The sequence below is a fragment of the Aphelocoma coerulescens genome, unplaced genomic scaffold (assembly GCF_041296385.1).
Source record: "Aphelocoma coerulescens isolate FSJ_1873_10779 unplaced genomic scaffold, UR_Acoe_1.0 HiC_scaffold_332, whole genome shotgun sequence".
In the NCBI taxonomy this organism is placed as follows: Eukaryota; Metazoa; Chordata; class Aves; order Passeriformes; family Corvidae; genus Aphelocoma; species Aphelocoma coerulescens.
The window spans coordinates 34,419-54,744 of NW_027183676.1; the positions used below are offsets into that span (position 1 = coordinate 34,419).

General features: G+C 66.8%; 1 protein-coding gene across 1 annotated transcript; it reads right to left on the reverse strand.

The window, feature by feature from the left end:
• Window positions 1-229: 229 nt before the first annotated feature.
• LOC138101540 (deaminated glutathione amidase-like) lies at window positions 230-16,225 on the reverse strand. The gene is made up of 7 exons (XM_068999316.1): window positions 16,192-16,225; window positions 15,061-15,141; window positions 12,299-12,553; window positions 8,570-8,673; window positions 5,945-6,078; window positions 3,352-3,477; window positions 230-644 (listed from the first exon to the last, which is right to left on the reverse strand). Coding segments are annotated over exons 1-7 (972 nt in total). The 5' UTR covers window positions 16,194-16,225; the 3' UTR covers window positions 230-374.
• Between the last annotated feature and the right edge of the window lie 4,101 nt (window positions 16,226-20,326).

Below are 20,326 nucleotides of genomic sequence, written 5' to 3' on the forward strand. Positions count from 1 at the left end.
CTGAATTGGGGCAAATTTGGGGCTGAATTGGGGCAAATTTGGGGCTGAATTGGGGCAGATTTGGGGCTGAATTGGGGCAAATTTGGGGCTGAATTGGGGCAGATTTAGGCTGAATTTGGGCTGAATTGATGTGGATTTGGGGCTGATTTGGGGCAGATCTGATGCAAATTTGGGGCTGAATTGGGGCAAATTTGGGGCAGGTTTAGGACCCCAAAAAGAGAACAGAGGGGAGCACACGCCGTCCCATTTCATTTTAGGGCCAAAAGTGCAAATTGGGTGCAAATTCACAATTTCGAGCGGATTCGGAGCAGATTCGGAGCAGATTCGGAGCAGATTCGGCCCGAACTCGGTGCCGGTGCCCCCCCCGGGTGCCCTCACGTTGCCCCCGTGCCCCCCAGGGCCCCGTAGACGTCCCCGCGGCGGTGCCCGTGCACCGGCAGCTCCCTGCGGACCCTCTCCAGGTAGCCCAGGTCGAGCTGGGCCAGGCACAGCCCCGGCCCCTCCTGGCACTGGGCCACCACCGTCCCCCAGGGATCGGCCACCAGCGAGTGCCCGAAGGATGCCCGGCCCGCGTGGTGCCGGCCGGTCTGAGCCGCGGCCACCACGTAGCACTGGCACTCGATGGCACGGGCACGCAGCAGCACCTGCGGGGACAGCGGCGTCCGCCGGGGGATGGCACGGGGGATGGAATGGGGATGGCACGGGGGATGGCACGGGAAATGGGGGATGGAATGGGAGATGGCACAGGGATGGCACGGGGATGGCACGGGGGATGGAATGGGGATGGCACGGGGATGGCACGGGGAATGGGGGATGGAATGGGGATGGCACGGGGATGGCACGGGGAATGGGGGATGGCACGGGGATGGCACGGGGGATGGCATGGGGATGGCCCGGGAAATGGGGGATGGCACGGGGATGGCACGGGGGATGGCACAAGGATGGCACGGGGGATGGCACAGGGATGGAACGGGGGATGGAATGGGGATGGAATGGGGATGGCACGGGGATGGCACGGGAAATGGGGGATGGCATGGGGATGGAACGGGAAATGGGGGATGGCACAGGAGATGGCACAGGGATGGCACAGGGATGGCACGGGAAATGGGGGATGGAACGGGGGATGGCACAGGGATGGCATGGGGGATGGGGGATGGCATGGGGATGGCACGGGGATGGCACGGGGATGGAATGGGAAATGGGGGATGGCACGGGAGATGGCACGGGGATGGCATGGGGATGGCACAGGGATGGAACGGGGAATGGGGGATGGCACGGGAGATGGCACGGGGATGGCATGGGGATGGCACGGGGATGGAACGGGGAATGGGGGATGGCACGGGAGATGGCACGGGGATGGCATGGGGATGGCACGGGGATGGAACGGGGAATGGGGGATGGCACGGGAGATGGCACGGGAAATGGGGGATGGCACAGGAGATGGCACAGGGATGGCACGGGGATGGAACGGGAAATGGGGGATGGCACGGGGATGGAACGCGATGGCACGGGAAATGGGGGATGGCACGGGAGATGGCACGGGAGATGGCACAGGGATGGCACGGGGATGGCACGGGGATGGAATGGGAAATGGGGGATGGCATGGGAGATGGCACGGGGATGGCATGGGGATGGCACGGGGATGGAACGGGGAATGGGGGATGGCACGGGAGATGGCACGGGGATGGCATGGGGATGGCACGGGGATGGAACGGGGAATGGGGGATGGCACGGGAGATGGCACGGGAAATGGGGGATGGCACAGGAGATGGCACAGGGATGGCACGGGGATGGAACGGGAAATGGGGGATGGCACGGGGGATGGCACGGGAGATGGCACGGGGATGGCACGGGGATGGCACGGGGATGGCACGGGGATGGAATGGGAAATGGGGGATGGCATGGGAGATGGCACGGGGATGGCACAAGGATGGAACGGGGGATGGCACTCGTGTGAGGGAACAGGGGAGATGGCACAGGACATGGCACGGGACATGGCACTTGTGTCAGGAGACACGGGCACAGGAGATGGCACGGGGGATGGCACTTGTGCCAGGGGACACGGGGGGCACTCGAGGGCCTGGGCATGGATGGACGAGCAGCTGGGGGGACACTGGGGGCACCTGGGATGTCCCCAACCCCCCATGGGTGTCCCCAACCCCCCATGGGTGTCCCCAGCCCCCCATGGGTGTCCCCAGCCCCCTCCCAGGGTGTCCCCAGCCCCCCTGGGTGTCCCCAGCCCCCTCCCAGGCTGTCCCCAGCTCCCCCAGGCTGTCCCCAGCCCCCCCAGGCTGTCCCCAACCCCCTCCCAGGGTGTCCCCAGCCCCCCATGGGTGTCCCCAACCCCCCTGGGTGTCCCCAGCCCCCCTGGGTGTCCCCAACCCCCTCCCAGGGTGTCCCCAACCCCCCATGGGTGTCCCCAACCCCCCCTGGGTGTCCCCAACCCCCTCCCAGGCTGTCCCCAGCCCCCCATGGGTGTCCCCAACCCCCCCTGGGTGTCCCCAGCCCCCCCTGGGTGTCCCCAGCCCCCCTGGGTGTCCCCAACCCCCTCCCAGGGTGTCCCCAGCCCCCCATGGGTGTCCCCAGCCCCCCTGGGTGTCCCCAACCCCCTCCCAGGGTGTCCCCAGCCCCCCTGGGTGTCCCCAACCCCCTCCCAGGCTGTCCCCAACCCCCCTGGGTGTCCCCAGCCCCCCTGGGTGTCCCCAACCCCCTCCCAGGGTGTCCCCAGCCCCCCAAAGGTGTCCCCAACCCCCTCCCAGGGTGTCCCCAGCCCCCCATGGCTGTCCCCAACCCCCCTGGGTGTCCCCAGCCCCCCTGGGTGTCCCCAACCCCCTCCCAGGGTGTCCCCAACCCCCCATGGCTGTCCCCAACCCCCCATGGGTGTCCCCAACCCCCTCCCAGGGTGTCCCCAGCCCCCCCTGGGTGTCCCCAACCCCCTCCCAGGGTGTCCCCAGCCCCCCCTGGGTGTCCCCAGCCCCCTCCCAGGCTGTCCCCAGCCCCCCCAGGCTGTCCCCAACCCCCCCATGGGTGTCCCCAGCCCCCTCCCAGGGTGTCCCCAACCCCCCATGGGTGTCCCCAGCCCCCCATGGGTGTCCCCAGCCCCCTCCCAGGCTGTCCCCAGCCCCCTGTGGGTGTCCCCAGCCCCCTCCCAGGGTGTCCCCAGCCCCCCTGGGTGTCCCCAGCCCCCTCCCAGGCTGTCCCCAGCTCCCCCAGGGTGTCCCCAGCCCCCCCTGGGTGTCCCCAACCCCCTCCCAGGGTGTTCCCAGCCCCCCTGGGTGTCCCCAACCCCCTCCCAGGGTGTCCCCAGCCCCCCATGGGTGTCCCCACCCCCCTCCCAGGGTGTCCCCTCACCTCCCAGTGCGCGGCTCCGGTGGGGACGGTGAAGGCCGAGGGGAAGGTCAGGATTTGGGCCCCGGCCCCGCGCAGGGCCTGGGCCAGCTCCGGGAAGCGCAGGTCATAGCACACGGCCAGGCCCAGCTGGGGGGGACACGGGGCTCAGAGAGGGCAGGGGACACCCGGGGACAGCCTGGGGACAGCCGGGGACAGTCCTGGGACAGCCCAGGGACAGCCCAGGGACACCTGGGGACAGCTGGGGACAGTCCTGGGACAGCCCTGGGACAGCCTGGGGACAGCTGGGGACACCCGGGGATAGTCCTGGGACAGCCCTGGGACACCTGGGGATACCCAGGAATAGTCCTGGGACAGCCCAGGGACACCTGGGGACACCTGGGGACAGCCTGGGACAGCCTGGGGACACCTGGGGACACCCTGGGGACAGTCCTGGGACAGCCTGGGGACACCTGGAGATACCCGGGGACAGCCTGGGGACAGCTGGGGATACCCGGGGACAGTCCTGGGACAGCCCTGGGACACCTGGGGACACCTGGGGACACCCGGGGACAGCCTGGGGACACCCGGGGACAGCCTGGGGACAGCCTGGGGATACCCGGGGATAGTCCTGGGACACCTGGGGACAGCTGGGGACAGCCTGGGGACACCTGGGGATACCCAGGAATAGTCCTGGGACAGCCTGGGGACATCTGGGGACAGCCGGGGACAGTCCTGGGACAGCCCTGGGACACCTGGGGACAGTCCTGGGACAGCCCTGGGACACCTGGGGATACCCGGGGATAGTCCTGGGACAGCCCTGGGACACCTGGGACAGCCCTGGGACAGCTGGGGACACCTGGGGATACCCGGGGACAGTCCTGGGACAGCCCAGGGACACCTGGGGACACTTGGGGACAAACCTGGGGACACCTGGGGATACCTGGGAATAGTCCTGGGACAGCCCTGGGACACCTGGGGACAGCTGGGGATACCCAGGAATAGTCCTGGGACAGCCCTGGGACACCTGGGGACACTTGGGGACAGCCTGGGGACACCTGGGGATACCCAGGAATAGTCCTGGGACAGCCTGGGGACATCTGGGGACAGCCTGGGGACAGCGGGGGACAGTCCTGGGACAGCCCAGGGACACCTGGGGACACTTGGGGACAAACCTGGGGACACCTGGGGATACCCGGGGATAGTCCTGGGACAGCCCTGGGACACCTGGGGACACTTGGGGACAGCCTGGGGACAGCTGGGGGTACCCGGGGATAGTCCTGGGACAGCCTGGGGACATCTGGGGACAGCTGGGGACAGTCCTGGGACACCTAGGGACACCTGGGGACACTTGGGGACAAACCTGGAGACAGCCCAGGGACAGCCCTGGGACACTCGGGGACACCCTGGAGGACACCTGGGGACACTCAGGGACACCCGGGGCCGGGGCCAGGGCCAGGGCTGTACCTTGTCCACAGGGGTGTCCAGGGGGTTGGTGAAGGAGCTCTCTCACAGGGACACCCCGGGGGACACCCAGGGACACCCAGGGACCCCTGGGGACGCTCGGGGACATGGGGGATGGCACGGGAGATGGCACAGGGATGGCACGGGGATGGCACGGGGGATGGCACAGGGGATGGCACGGGGATGGCATGAGGATGGCCCGGGAAATGGGGTCCCCAGGGACACTCAGGGACACTTGGGGTCACTTGGGGACACCCAGGGACACTTGGGGACACTCAGGGACCCCTGGGGACCCCATGGGACACTCAGGGACACTTGGGGTCACTCGGGGACACCCAGGGACACTTGGGGACACTCAGGGACCCCTGGGGACCCCTGGGGACACTCAGGGCCAGGGCCAGGGCTGTACCTTGCCCAGGGGGTGTCGACGGGCGGTAGTAGCTCCCGGCTGGGGTTGGTGAAGGAGCTCTCCCGCAGGGACACCCCGGGGGACACTCGGGGACACCCAAGGACACTCGGGGGACCCCTGGGGACACTCGGGGACACTCAGGGACCCCTGGGGACACTCAGGGCCAGGGCCAGGGCCGTACCTTGCCCACGGGGGTGTCGACGGGCGGTAGTAGCTCCCGGCCGGGGTTGGTGAAGGAGCTCTCCCGCAGGGACACCCCGGGGGACACTCGGGGACACCCAGGGACCCCTGGGGACACTTGGGGACACCTGGGGACCCCTGGGGACACTCAGGGCCACGTGGCAGGGCCGTACCTTGCCCAGGGGGTGTCGATGGGCGGCAGCAGCTCCCGGCCGGGGTTGGTGAAGGAGCTCTCCCACAGGGACACCCCAGGGGACACTCAGGGACCCCTGGGGACACTCAGGGACACCCAGGGACACTCGGGGACACTCAGGGACCCCTGGGGACACTCAGGGACACCCAGGGACACTCGGGGACACTCAGGGACCCCTGGGGACACTCAGGGCCAGGGCCAGGGCCGTACCTTGCCCAGGGGGTGTCGACGGGCGGCAGCAGCTCCCGGCCGGGGTTGGTGAAGGAGCTCTCCCGCAGGGACACCCCGGGGGACACTCAGGGACCCCAGAGACACTCGGGGGACCCCTGGGGACATTCGGGGACCCCTGGGGACACGTGGCAGGGCCGTACCTTGCCCACGGGGGTGTCGACGGGCGGCAGCAGCTCCCGGCCGGGGTTGGTGAAGGAGCTCTCCCGCAGGGCCGGGCCCCCCGGCACCTCTGCGTCAAACAGGTGCAGCTTGCGGTAGGCGGCCACCAGCCGGCCTGGGGACAGCGAGAGGGGACATGGAGGGGACAGCCCGGGGGGGTGGGAGTGCTGGGGACATCCAGGAGGGGACAGAGGGACATCCAGGGGGCGTGGGAGTGCTGGGGACATGGAGGGGACATGGAGGGGACATGGAGGGGACAGCCCGGGGGGGTGGGAGTGCTGGGGACATGCTGGGGACATGGAGGGGACATGGAGAGGACAACCCGGGGGGTGGGAGTGCTGGGGACATGGAGGGGACACGGGGACAGCCCAGGGGGGTGGGAGTGCTGGGGACATGGAGGGGACATGGAGGGGACAGCCCAGGGGGGTGGGAGTGCTGGGGACATGGAGGGGACACGGGGACATCCCAGGGGGACATGGGGACAGCCCAGGGGGGTGGGAGTGCTGGGGACATCCAGGGGGGACACAGGGACATCCCGGGGGGACATGGGGATAGCCCGGGGGGGTGGGAGTGCTGGGGACATGGAGGGGACACGGGGACATCCCAGGGGGACATGGGGACAGCCCAGGGGGGTGGGAGTGCTGGGGACATCCAGGGGGGACACAGGGACATCCCGGGGGGACATGGGGACAGCCCGGGGGGGTGGGAGTGCTGGGGACATGGAGGGGACATGGAGGGGACATGGAGGGGACAGCCCGGGGGGGTGGGAGTGTTGGGGACATCCAGGAGGGGACACAGGGACATCCAGGGGGCGTGGGAGTGCTGGGGACATGGAGGGGACATGGAGGGGACATGGAGGGGACAGCCCGGGGGGGTGGGAGTGCTGGGGACATGGAGGGGACATGGAGGGGACATGGAGGGGACAACCCGGGGGGTGGGAGTGCTGGGGACATGGAGGGGACACGGGGACATCCCAGGGGGGTGGGAGTGCTGGGGACATGGAGGGGACATGGAGGGGACAGCCCAGGGGGGTGGGAGTGCTGGGGACATGGAGGGGACACGGGGACAGCCCAGGGGGGTGGGAGTGCTGGGGACATGGAGGGGACATGGAGGGGACAGCCCAGGGGGGTGGGAGTGCTGGGGACATGGAGGGGACACGGGGACATCCCAGGGGGACATGGGGACAGCCCAGGGGGGTGGGAGTGCTGGGGACATCCAGGGGGGACACAGGGACATCCCGGGGGGACATGGGGACAGCCCAGGGGGGTGGGAGTGCTGGGGACATGGAGGGGACATGGAGGGGACATGGAGGGGACAGCCCGGGGGGGTGGGAGTGTTGGGGACATCCAGGGGGGACACAGGGACAGCCCAGGGGGGTGGGAGTGCTGGGGACATCCAGGAGGGGACACAGGGACATCCAGGGGGCGTGGGAGTGCTGGGGACATGGAGGGGACACGAGGACATCCCGGGGGGACATGGGGACAGCCCAGGGGGGGTGGGAGTGCTGGGGACATGGAGGGGACATGGGGACATCCCGGGGGGGTGGGAGTGCTGGAGACGTGGAGGGGACATGGAGGGGACAGCCCAGGGGGTGGGAGTGCTGGGGACATCCAGGAGGGGACATGGAGGGGACAGCCCAGGGGGTGGGAGTGCTGGGGACATCCAGGAGGGGACACAGGGACATCCAGGGGGCGTGGGAGTGCTGGGGACATGGAGGGGACACAGGGACATCCCGGGGGGGACATGGGGACAGCCCAGGGGGTGTGGGAGTGCTGGGGACATCCAGGGGGGACACAGGGACATCCCGGGGGGACATGGGGACATCCCAGGGGGGTGGGAGTGCTGGGGACATCCAGGAGGGGACACAGGGACATCCAGGGGGTGGGAGTGCTGGGGACATGGAGGGGACATGGAGGGGTGGGAGTGCTGGGGACATCCAGGGGGGACACAGGGACATCCCGGGGGGGACATGGGGACAGCCCGGGGGGGTGGGAGTGCTGGGGACATCCAGGGGGGACACGGGGACATCAGGAGAGTCAGGAATGTTGGGGACATGGGGCTGACACAGGGGTGACAGGGGGGTAACACAGGGACATCAGGAGGGTCAGGAATGTTGGGGACACAGGGACTGGGGACACGGGGGTGACACGGGGTGACACAGGGACATGCAGGGGTCAGGAATGCTGGGGACACAGGAATTGGGGATATGGGGGTGACACAGACATTAGGAGGGTCAGGAATGCTGGGGACATGGGGACTGGGGACATGGGGGTGACACAGACATTAGGAGGGTCAGGAATGCTGGGGACATGGGGACTGGGGACATGGGGGTGACACAGAGACATCAGGAAGGTCAGGAATGCTGGGGACATGGGGACTGGGGACATGGGGGTGACACAGACATTAGGAGGGTCAGGAATGCTGGGGACACGGGGATTGGGGACATGGGGACATCAGGAGGGTCAGGAATGTTGGGGACACAGGGACTGGGGACACGGGGGTGACACGGGGCTGACATGGGGCTGACATGGCGGTGACAGGGTGACACGGGGGTGACACGGGGGTGACACGGGGGTGACACGGGGGCCGGCAGCGCCGTGTCCCACCGGAGCTGTCCAGCAGGAGGTGACAGTTGTAGATGCGGCCGGTGCTGTCCCAGTCGTGGCCGCGCTCGTGGAAGCCCCCGAGGGAGAGCCACACGTCGCATTCCCTGGGGACACACGCACCTGGCACGTCCGGCCCTGGCCCCATCCCTGTCCCTACATCCCATCCCTGTCCTGATACCCCATCCCTGTCCTCATCCCTGTCCCCATACCCCATCCCTGTCCCTATATCCCATCCCTGTCCTTGTCCCCATCCCTGCTCCCCATCCTCATCCATCCCCATCCCTGTTTTTGTCCCCATCCCTGTCCCTGTCCCCATATCCCATTCCCGTCCTCGTCCCCATCTCTTCGCTGTCCCCATTCCCCTCCCAGGGTGTCCCCAACCCCCCAAGGGTGTCTCCAGCCCCATATCCCTTGTCCCTGTCCTTGTCCCCATATCTCATCCCAGCTCCTTGTCCCCATATCCCATCCCTGTCCTTGTCCCCATCTCTTCCCTGTCCCCATCCCTGTCCTTGTCCCCATATCCCATCCCTGTCCCCATCCCCATCCCTGTCCCTATCCCTGCTCCCTGTACCCACCTCTGCTCCCTGTTCCACCCCTGTCCCCATCCCCGTCCCCACCCCTGTCCCTTGTCCCCATATCCCATCTCTGTCCCCTATCCCCATTCCTGTCCTTGTCCCCATACCCCATCCCTGCTCTCCATCCCCATCCCTGTCTCACCCGTCCCCATCCCTGTCCCCACCCCCGTCCTTGTCCCCATATCCCCATCCCTGTCCCCATCCCTGTCCTTGTCCCCATATCCCCATCCCTGTCCCATGTCCCCATCCCTGTCCTTGTCCCCATATCCCATCCCTGTCCCCTGTCCCCGTCCCTGTCCTTGTCCCCATATCCCATCCCTGTCCCCACCCCTGCTCCCTATCCCCATATTCCATCCCTGTCCCCATCCCTGTCCTTGTCCCCATATCCCATCCCTGTCCCGTCCCCGTCCCTGTCCTTGTCCCCATATCCCATCCCTGTCCCCACCCGTCCTTGTCCCCATATCCCATCCCTGTCCCCATCCCCGTCCCCACCCCTGTCCCTTGTCCCCATATCCCATCCCTGTCCCCATCCCTGTCCCCGTCCCTGTCCTTGTCCCCATATCCCATCCCTGCTCCCCGTCCCCATCCCTGTCCTTGTCCCCATATCCCATCCCTGTCCCCTGTCCCCATCCCTGTCCCTGTCCCCATATCCCATCCCTGTCCCCTGTCCCCATCCCTGTCCTTGTCCCCATATCCCATCCCTGTCCCCGTCCCTGTCCTTGTCCCCATATCCCATCCCTGTCCCCACCCCAGTCCAAGGGATGGAGCTGAGCACAAGGACAGGGACAGGAATTGGGGGGGCAGGGATGGAAACAGGCACGGGGACAAGGATGGGCACAAGGACGGGCACAGGGACAGGGGTGGCATCAGGGACAGAGGCAGCTGGGAACAGGAGATGGGTCAGGAACGGGGACAGCAGGGACACAGCTGGACAACGAGGACACGGCTGGGGACAAGGACGCGGCTCTGAACAGGTCTGGGTGTCCCCAGGTGTCCCCTGGCACCCCCAGCATCCCCAGGTGTCCCCAAGTCCCCTCTGGTGTCCCCAGGTGTCCCCTGGCACTGCCAGCACCCCAAGTGTCCCCTGGTGTCCCCAGGTGTCCCCTGGCACTGCCAGCACCCCAAGTGTCCCCTGGTGTCCCTTGGCGCCCCCAGCATCCCCAAGTGTCCCCAGGTCCCCTCTGGTGCCCCCAGGTGTCCCCTGGCACCGCCAGCACCCCCAAGTGTCCCCTGGTGTCCCCTGGCACCCCCAGCATCCCCAGGTGTCCCCAAGTCCCCTCTGGTGTCCCCAGGTGTCCCCTGGCACCCCCAATGTCCCCAGGTGTCCCCTGGCACCCCCAGCCATCCCCAGGTGTCCCCAAGTCCCCTCTGGTGTCCCCAGGTGTCCCCTGGCACCGCCAGCACCCCAAGTGTCCCCAGGTGTCCCTTGGCGCCCCCAGCATCCCCAAGTGTCCCCAGGTCCCCTCTGGTGCCCCCAGGTGTCCCCTGGCACCGCCAGCACCCCCAAGTGTCCCCTGGTGTCCCCAGGTGTCCCCTGGCACCCCCAGCATCCCCAAGTGTCCCCAGGTGTCCCTTGGCACCCCCAACATCCCCAAGTGTCCCCAGGTGTCCCCTGGCACCCCCAGCATCCCCAAGTGTCCCCAGGTGTCCCTTGGCACCCCCAACATCCCCAAGTGTCCCCAGGTGTCCCCTGGCACCCCCAGCATCCCCAAGTGTCCCCAGGTGTCCCCAGGTGTCCCCTGGCACCGCCAGCACCCCAAGTGTCCCCTGGTGTCCCTTGGTGCCCCCAGCATCCCCAAGTGTCCCCAGGTCCCCTCTGGTGTCCCCAGGTGTCCCTTGGCACCCCCAGCACCCCTCTGGTGTCCCTTGGCACCCCCAGCATCCCCAGGTGTCCCCTGGTGTCCCCTGGCACCCCCAGCATCCCCAGGTGTCCCCAGGTGTCCCCTGGCACCGCCAGCACCCCTCTGGTGTCCCTTGGCACCCCCAGCACCCCCAAGTGTCCCCAGGTGTCCCCTGGCACCCACAACATCCCCAGGTGTCCCTTGGCATCCCCAGCTGTCCCCGGGTGTCCCCTGGCATCCCCTGGTGTCCCTTGGCACCCGCAATGTCTCCAGCTGTCCCTTGGCACCCCCAGTGTCCCCAGGTGTCCCTTGGCATGTCCAGCATTCCCAGGTGTCCCTTGGCACCCCCAATGTGCCCAGGTGTCCCCAGGTGTCCCCTGGAACCCCCAGCATCCCCTGGTGTCCTCGGGCACCCCCAGCTGTCCCCGCGTGTCCCCAAGTCCCCTCTGGTGTCCCCAGCTGTCCCCTGGCATCCTCTGGTGTCCCTTGGCACCCCCAACGTCCCCAGGTGTCCCCTGGCACCCCCAATGTCTCCAGCTGTCCCCTGGCACCCCCAGCCATCCCCAGCTGTCCCCTGGCACCCCCAACGTCCCCAGGTGTCCCCTGGCACTCCCAGCCATCCCCAGGTATCCCTTGGCACTCCCAGGTGTCCCCTGGCACCCCCAGCCATCGCCGGGTGTCCCCAGGTGCCCCCGGTGTCCCCTGGCACCCCCAACGTCCCCAGGTGTCCCTTGGCACCCCCAGGTGTCCCCTGGCCCCCCCAACGTCCCCAGGTGTCCCCTGGCACCCCCAATGTCCCCAGGTGTCCCCTGGCACCCCCAGCCGTCCCCTGGCACCCCCAGCCATCCCCGGGTGTCCCCAGGTGCCCCCGGTGTCCCCTGGCACCCCCAACGTCCCCAGGTGTCCCCTGGCACCCCCAATGTCCCCAGGTGTCCCCTGGCACCCCCAGCCGTCCCCTGGCACCCCCAGCATCTCCAGCTGTCCCTTGGCACCCACAGCATCCCCAGGTATCCCCAGGTGTCCCCTGGCATCCCCCAGCCGTCTCCTGGCACCCCCAGCCGTCCCCAGGTGTCCCCAGGTGCCCCCGGTGTCCCCTGGCACCCCCAACATCCCCAGGTGTTCCCTGGCACCCCCAATGTCCCCAGGTGTCCCCTGGCACCCCCAGCACCCCCAGCACCTCCAACGTCCCCAGCTGTCCCCCAGCATCCCCAGGTGTCCCCCGGCACCCCCAGGTGTCCCCTGGCACCCCCAGCCGTCCCCTGGCACCCCTAGCCGTCCCCGGGTGTCCCCAGGTGCCCCCGGTGTCCCCGTACCTGGCCAGCTGCCGGTAGCGCCCCACGATGTCCCCGTCGAGGGGCTCTGCCAGCGCCAGGCTCTGCTGGGGACTGTCCCCGATGAAGTCGAAGCCCTCGGGCAGGAACACGGCCCGTGCCCCCCGCGCCGCCGCCTGCCGCACCAGCGCCGCGCACTGCTGCCAGTTGTGCTCCTTGTCCGCCGTCGATGTCACCTGCGCCACCGCCACCACCCCCCCCGGGCACGGCGCCGGGCACGGGGACGCCGCCATGGCACTGTGGGGAGGGGACACTGTGGGGGACCTAAGGGGGACGGGGGGCACTGCAGGGAGGGGACATTGGGGGGCACCTCAGAGGGACTGGGGGCACTGTGGGGAGGGGACACTGTGGGGGACCTAAGGGGGACGGGGGGCACTGTGGGGAGGGGACATTGGGGGGGACCTAAGGGGGACGGGGGGCACTGTGGGGAGGGGACATTGGGGGGGACCTCAGAGGGACTGGGGGCACTGTGGGGAGGGGACACTGTGGGAGACCTAAGGGGAACAGGGGGCACTGCGGGGAGGGGACATTGGGGGGCACCTCAGAGGGACTGGGGGCACTGTGGGGAGGGGACACCGTGGGGGACCTAAGGGGGATGGGGGCACTGCGGGGAGGGGACATTGGGGGGCACCTCAGAGGGACTGGGGGCACTGTGGGGAGGGGACACTGGGGGGGACCTCAGAGGGACTGGGGCACTGTGGGGAGGGGACATTGGGGGGCACCTCAGAGGGACTGGGGCACTGTGGGGAGGGGACATTGGGGGGGACCTAAGGGGGACTGGGGGCACTGTGGGGAGGGGACACTGTGGGAGACCTAAGGGGAACAGGGGGCACTGCGGGGAGGGGACACCGTGGGGCACCTCAGAGGGACTGGGGACACTGTGGGGAGGGGACATTGGGGGGCACCTCAGAGGGACTGGGGGCACTGTGGGGAGGGGACACTGTGGGGGACCTAAGGGGGACGGGGGGCACTGTGGGGAGGGGACATTGGGGGGGACCTAAGGGGGACTGGGGGCACTGTGGGGAGGGGACATTGGGGGGGACCTAAGGGGGACTGGGGGCACTGTGGGGAGGGGACATTGGGGGGCACCTCAGAGGGACTGGGGCACTGTGGGGAGGGGACATTGGGGGGGACCTAAGGGGGACTGGGGGCACTGTGGGGAGGGGACACTGTGGGAGACCTAAGGGGAACAGGGGGCACTGCGGGGAGGGGACATTGGGGGGGACCTAAGGGGGACTGGGGGCACTGTGGGGAGGGGACACTGTGGGAGACCTAAGGGGAACAGGGGGCACTGCGGGGAGGGGACACCGTGGGGCACCTCAGAGGGACTGGGGGCACTGTGGGGAGGGGACACTGTGGGGCACCTCAGAGGGACTGGGGGCACTGCCAGCCCTGGGGACACCATGGGGCACCTCAGAGGGGACAGGGGCACTGTGGGGAGGGGACACCATGGGGGACCTAAGGGGGACTGGGGGCACTGTGGGGAGGGGACACCGTGGGGGACCTAAGGGGGATGGGGGGCACTGTGGGGAGGGGACATTGGGGGGCACCTCAGAGGGACTGGGGGCACTGCCATGGCCAGGGACACTGTGGGGCACCTCAGAGGGACTGGGGGCACTGTGGGGAGGGGACACCGTGGGGGACCTAAGGGGGACGGGGGGCACTGTGGGGAGGGGACATTGGGGGGCACCTCAAAGGGACTGGGGACACTGCCAGCCCTGGGGACGCCATGGGGCACCTCAGAGGGGACAGGGGCACTGCCAGCCCTGGGGACACCGTGGGGCACCTCAGAGGGGACAGGGGCACTGCCAGCCCTGGGGACACCGTGGGGCACCTCAGAGGGGACAGGGGCACTGCCAGCCCTGGGGACACCGTGGGGCACCTCAGAGGGCCTGGGGGCCATCGCCCAGGGACTGGGACATGTGACACCCATGGGGTCACCTCAAAGGGACTGAGGTCGCTCCTGGGGGGGGTCACTTCACAGGGACTGGGGGTCACCCCAGGGGGTCTGGGGACAGCCAAAGGGACACTTCAGTGGGATCAGGGTCACCCCATGGGGTCTGGGGTCACCCCACAGCAACACTTCAGTGGGACCAGGGTCACCCCATGGGGTCTGGGGTCACCCTGGGGTCACCCCACAGAGACTGTGACACCCACGGGGTCACCCCAAAGGGACTGGGGTCACCCCACAGGGACTGTGACACCCACGGGGCCACCCCAGGGTCACCTCACAGGGACTGTGACACCCATGGGGTCACCCCAAAGGGACTGGGGTCACCCCACAGGGACTGTGACACCCATGGGGTCACCCCACAGGGACTGTGACACCCACGGGGTCCTCCCAGGGTCACCCCATGGGGACTGTGACACCCACAGGGTCACCCCAAAGGACCAGGGTCACCCCACAGGGACTGTGACACCCATGGGGCCACCCCAAAGGGACTGTGACACCCACGGGGTCACCCCACAGGGACTGTGACACCCACGGGGTCACCCCAGGGTCACCTCACAGGGACTGTGACACCCATGGGGTCACCCCAAAGGGACGGTGACACCCATGGGGTCACTCCAGGGTCACCCCACAAGGACTGTGACACCCATGGGGTCACCCCAAGGTCACCCCACAGGGACTAGGACACCCATGGGGTCACCCCTGGGAACAGGAGCACCCCCGTGTCACCCCCTGGGTCCCCCCCCGGGGTATTTAGGGTCTCCCCCCGGGTGTTTTTGGGGTCCCCCGGTACCTGCCCGCGGCGCTGGAGCTCTGGGGGGCTCTGGGGGCTCTCGGGGGGCAGCGCAGCAGGGCCCGGGGGGTCACCCTCAGCCTGGGGGCAGGGGGGACACCCCAAATTGGGGAGGGCTCACACAGACCCCCCCACCCTCCCCAAGCTGCCCCAAAAACCCCCAAAACTGCCCCAAATTTGACTCCAAAATACCCCGGCCCCCCAAAATTGCCCTCAACCCCCCCTTCCCCCCCCGAAGTGGTCCCAGACCCCCCCCAAGCTGCCCCAAACACCCCAAAAACTGCCCCAATTTGGATCCCAAAGCACCCCAAATACCCCCAAAACTGCCCCAAATACCCCCAAAACTGCCCCAAATACCCCCAAAACTACCCCAAATACCCCCAAACCTGCCCCAAATACCCCCCAAACTGCCCCAATTTGGATCCCAAAGTACCCCAAACACCCCTAAAAGTGCCCCAATTTGGATCCTAAAGCACTCCAAATACCCCAAAGCTGCCCCAAATACCCCCAAAATTGCCCCAAACACCCCCAAACTGCCCCAAATACCCCCAAAACTGCCCCAAATACCCCAAACTGCCCCAATTTGGATCCCAAAGTACCCCAAATACCCCCAAACTGCCCCAAATACCCCCAAAACTGCCCCAAACACCCCCAAAACTGCCCCAATTTGGATGCCAAAGTACCCCAGGCATCCCCAAACACCCCAAACTGCCCCGAATACCCCCAAAACTACCCCAAATACCCCCCAAACTGCCCCAAACACCCCCCAAACTGCCCCAATTTGGATCCCAAAGTACCCCAAACACCCCCCAAACTGCCCCAATTCGGATCCCAAAGTACCCCAGGCATCCCCAAACTGCCCCAAACACCCCCCAAACTGCCCCAATTCGGATCCCAAACCACCCCAAGCACCCGCAACCCCCCTCAAACCACCCCCAGCCCCCCCCAAAACTCCCCCAACCCCCTCAAAAACGACCCCCAGCCCCCTCCCCCAAACCACCCTCAACCCCCCCCCCTCCCAATCACCCCCCCACGGGCCTCCAACCCCCAAACCCCCCCGCCAGCCCCAAAACCCCTCCTCCCCCTGCACTTTTTTCCCCGTTTTCCCCGTTTTTAGCCCCATTCCCTCACATTCCCCGCCGGAGGCAGCGCGGGCAAAGTTCCACCCCCCCCCCCCCACCCCGCCCCGTCGCCCTCACCCAAAATGGCGCCGGCTCCGCCTCACCCGAGTCCAAGATGGCGGCCGGAAGTGGCGGCTCCATTTCCGGTGCGGGAGCGGAAAAGGCGGGACGGGGCGGGAAAAGATGGCGGAGCCGGGGAAGGGGCGAGGGGCGGCCCCGGCGGGGAAAGGGCTGAGCGCCGAGCAGGTCAGGGGGAAAAGGGAGTTGGGGAAGGGGTTTGGAATTGGGGAGGGGTCCCCGGGAGGTGCTGGGGGGGTTGGGGTTGTGGGGGGAATCGGAGTGGGGGGGGGGGGGTCTGGGCGTGAGGGGAAGGTGGGGGGGAGGCTGTGGGGCCGGGAAGGGGCTGTGGGGTCGGGAAAGGTTTGTGGGGTGGGGAAGGGTCTGTGGGGCTGGGAAGGGGTCTGTGATAATGGGGAGGGGTCTGTGGGGCCGGGAAGGGGCTGTGGGGTCGGGAAAGGTTTGTGGGGTGGGGAAGGGTCTGTGGGGCTGGGAAGGGGTCTGTGATAATGGGGAGGGGTCTGTGATAATGGGGAGGGGTCTGTGGGGCGGGGAAGTGTCTGTGGGGCTGGGAAGGGTCTGTGGGGCAGGGAAGGGGTCTGTGGGGCCGGGAAAGGGTCTGTGGGGCAGGAAGGGGTCTGTGGGGCGGGGGAGGGGTCTGTGGGGCAGGGAAGGGTCTGTGGGGCCGGGGAAGGGTCTGTGATAACGGGGAAGGGTCTGTGGGGCCGGGAAGGGTCTGTGGGGCCGGGAAAGGTTTGTGGGGCCGGGGAAGGGTCTGTGGGGTGGGGAAGGGTCTGTGGGGCCGGGGAAGGGTCTGTGGGGCGGGGAGGGGTCTGTGGGGTGGGGAAGGGTCTGTGGGGCCGGGGAAGGGTCTGTGGGGCCGGGAAGGGTCTGTGGGGCCGGGAGGGGTCTGTGGGGCGGGGGAAGGGTCTGTGGGGCCGGGGAAGGGTCTGTGGGGCCGGGGAAGGGTCTGTGGGGCGGGGAAGGGTCTGTGGGGCCGGGGAGGGGTCTGTGGGGCGGGGGAGGGGTCTGTGGGGTGGGGAAGGGTCTGTGGGGCGGGGAAGGGTCTGTGGGGCCGGGAAAGGTTTGTGGGGCCGGGAAGGGTCTGTGGGGCCGGGAAGGGTCTGTGGGGCAGGGAAGGGTCTGTGGGGCGGGGAGGGGTCTGTGGGGCGGGGAAGGGTCTGTGGGGCAGGGAAGGGTCTGTGGGGCGGGGAAGGGTCTGTGGGGCGGGGAAGGGTCTGTGGGGCCGGGGAAGGGTCTGTGGGGCGGGGAAGGGTCTGTGGGGCGGGGAAGGGTCTGTGGGGCCGGGGAAGGGTCTGTGGGGTGGGGAAGGGTCTGTGGGGCGGGGAAGGGTCTGTGGGGCGGGGAAGGGTCTGTGGGGCCGCGAGGGGTGGCAGCCCCATCCCGGCTCTGGTAGCCCATCCCTGAGTTTCCCAGCCGCATCCTGGCTCTGGTAGCCCAATCCGTTCTCTGGTAGCCCATCCCCGAGTTTCTCAGCCCAATGCCAGCTCTGGTAGCCCAATGCCAGCTCCGGTAGCCCAATTCCTTCTCCGGTAGCCCAATCCCTTCTCCGGTAGCCCAATGCCGGCTCCGGTAGCCCAATCCCTTCTCCAGTAGCCCAATTCCTTCTCCGGTAGCCCAATCCCTTCTCCGGTAGCCCAATCCCTTCTCCAGTAGCCCAATCCCTTCTCCAGTAGCCCAATGCCAGCTCCAGTAGCCCAATCCCTTCTCCAGTAGCCCAATGCCAGCTCCGGTAGCCCAATCCCTTCTCCAGTAGCCCAATGCCAGCTCTGGTAGCCCAATCCCTTCTCCAGTAGCCCAATTCCTTCTCCGGTAGCCCAATGCCAGCTCCGGTAGCCCAATCCCTTCTCCAGTAGCCCAATGCCAGCTCCGGTAGCCCAATCCCTTCTCCAGTAGCCCAATTCCTTTTCTGGTAGCCCAGTCCCTTCTCCAGTAGCCCAGTCCCTTCTCCGGTAGCCCAATCCCTTCTCCAGTAGCCCAATTCCTTCTCCGGTAGCCCAATGCCAGCTCCGGTAGCCCAATCCCTTCTCCAGTAGCCCAGTCCCTTCTCCGGTAGCCCAATTCCTTTTCCGGTAGCCCAATTCCTTTTCCGGTAGCCCAATCCCTTCTCCAGTAGCCCAGTGCCAGCTCTGGTAGCCCAATCCCTTCTCCAGTAGCCCAGTCCCTTTTCCGGTAGCCCAGTCCCTTCTCCAGTAGCCCAGTCCCTTCTCTGGTAGCCCAATCCCTTCTCCAGTAGCCAATGCCAGCTCTGGTAGCCCAATGCCGGCTCTGGTAGCCCAATCCCTTCTCCAGTAGCCCAGTCCCTTCTCCGGTAGCCCAATCCCTTCTCCAGTAGCCCAATCCCTTCTCCGGTAGCCCAATCCCTTCTCCGGTAGCCCAATTCCTTCTCCAGTAGCCCAATGCCGGCTCTGGTAGCCCAGTCCCTTCTCCGGTAGCCCAGTCCCTTCTCCGGTAGCCCAATCCCTTCTCCAGTAGCCCAGTCCCTTCTCCGGTAGCCCAGTCCCTTCTCTGGTAGCCCAGTCCCTTCTCCGGTAGCCCAATCCCTTCTCCAGTAGCCCAGTCCCTTCTCCGGTAGCCCAGTCCCTTCTCCGGTAGCCCAGTCCCTTCTCCGGTAGCCCAATCCCTTCTCCAGTAGCCCAGTCCCTTCTCCAGTAGCCCAGTCCCTTCTCCGGTAGCCCAGTCCCTTCTCCAGTAGCCCACGGCGCTCCCGCAGGTCGTGTCCCGCTTCAATCGGCTCCGGCAGGACCAGCGCGGTTTGGCCTCCAAAGCGGCCGAGCTGGAGCTGGAGCTCAACGAGCACAGGTGGGATTGGGGGGATTTGGGGGGCGTTTGGGGGATTTGGGGGGTTTAGGGTGGGTTTGGGGTGGGTTTGGGGGATTTGGGGTGGATTTCAGGGGATTTGGAAGGGGTTTGAGGTGGGTTTTGGGTAGATTTGGGGGATTTGAGGGTGATTTGGGGGCGATTTGGGGTGGATTTGGGGGATTTGGGGAGGATTTTAGGGGGATTTGGGGATTTGGGATGGATTTGAGGTTGGTTTGGGGGGATTTGGGGGATTTAGGGTGGGTTTGGGGTGGATTTGAGGGCATTTGGGGAGGGTTTGGGGGGATTTTTGGGGTGGATTTGGGGAGGATTTGTGGATTTGGGGAGAGTTTGGGGGGGATTTGGGGTGGGTTTGGGGGGATTTGGGGGGGATTTGAGGTGGATTTGGGGGGGATTTGAGCTGGATTTGGGGTGGGTTTGGGAGGATTTGGGGAGGGTTTGGGGGGGTTTGGGGTGGATTTAGGGTGGGTTTTGGGTGGGGTTTGGGTTGGATTTGGGGGCGATTTGGGGTGAGTTTGGGTAGATTTGGGGTGGGTTTGGGGGTGGGTTTAGGGGAGGATTTGGGGTGGATTTGGCGGTGATTTGGGTGGGTTTAGGGGAGGATTTGGGGCATTTGGGGTGGATTTGGCAGTGATTTGGGGTGGGTTTGGGGTGGATTTGGGTGGGTTTAGGGGAGGATTTGGGGGGATTCGGGGAGGATTTGGGGTGGATTTGGGGTGGGTTTGGGGAGGACTTGGGAATGATTTGGGTGGGTTTTGGGGGGGATTTGGGGGATTTGGGGTGGATTTGAGGTGGATTTGGGCTGGGTTTGGGGGATTTGGGGAGGATTTGGGTGGACTTGGGTGACTTCGGGCATTTGGGGGGGTTTGGGGTGGATTTGGGGTGGGTTTAGGGTGGATTTGGGTGGATTTGGGGTGGATTTAGGGGTGATTTAGGGTGGGTTTAGGGGAGGATTTGGGGAGTTTGGGGTGGATTTGGGGGATTTAGGGTGGGTTTGGGGAGGATTTGGGGGATTTCGGGGGATTTGGGGAGGGTTTGGTGGGTTTGGGGTGGATTTTGGGGATTTAGGATGGGTTCGGGGGGATTTGGGGTGGATTCGGGGGGATTTGGGGAGGGTTTGGGGGTGATTTGGGGTGGGTTTTGGGGAGGATTTGGGGCGGATTTGGGGGGATTTGGGAGGATTTTCGGGGATTTGGGGTGGGTTTAGGGTAAGATTTGGGGGTGATTTGGGGTGGATTTGGGGGTGG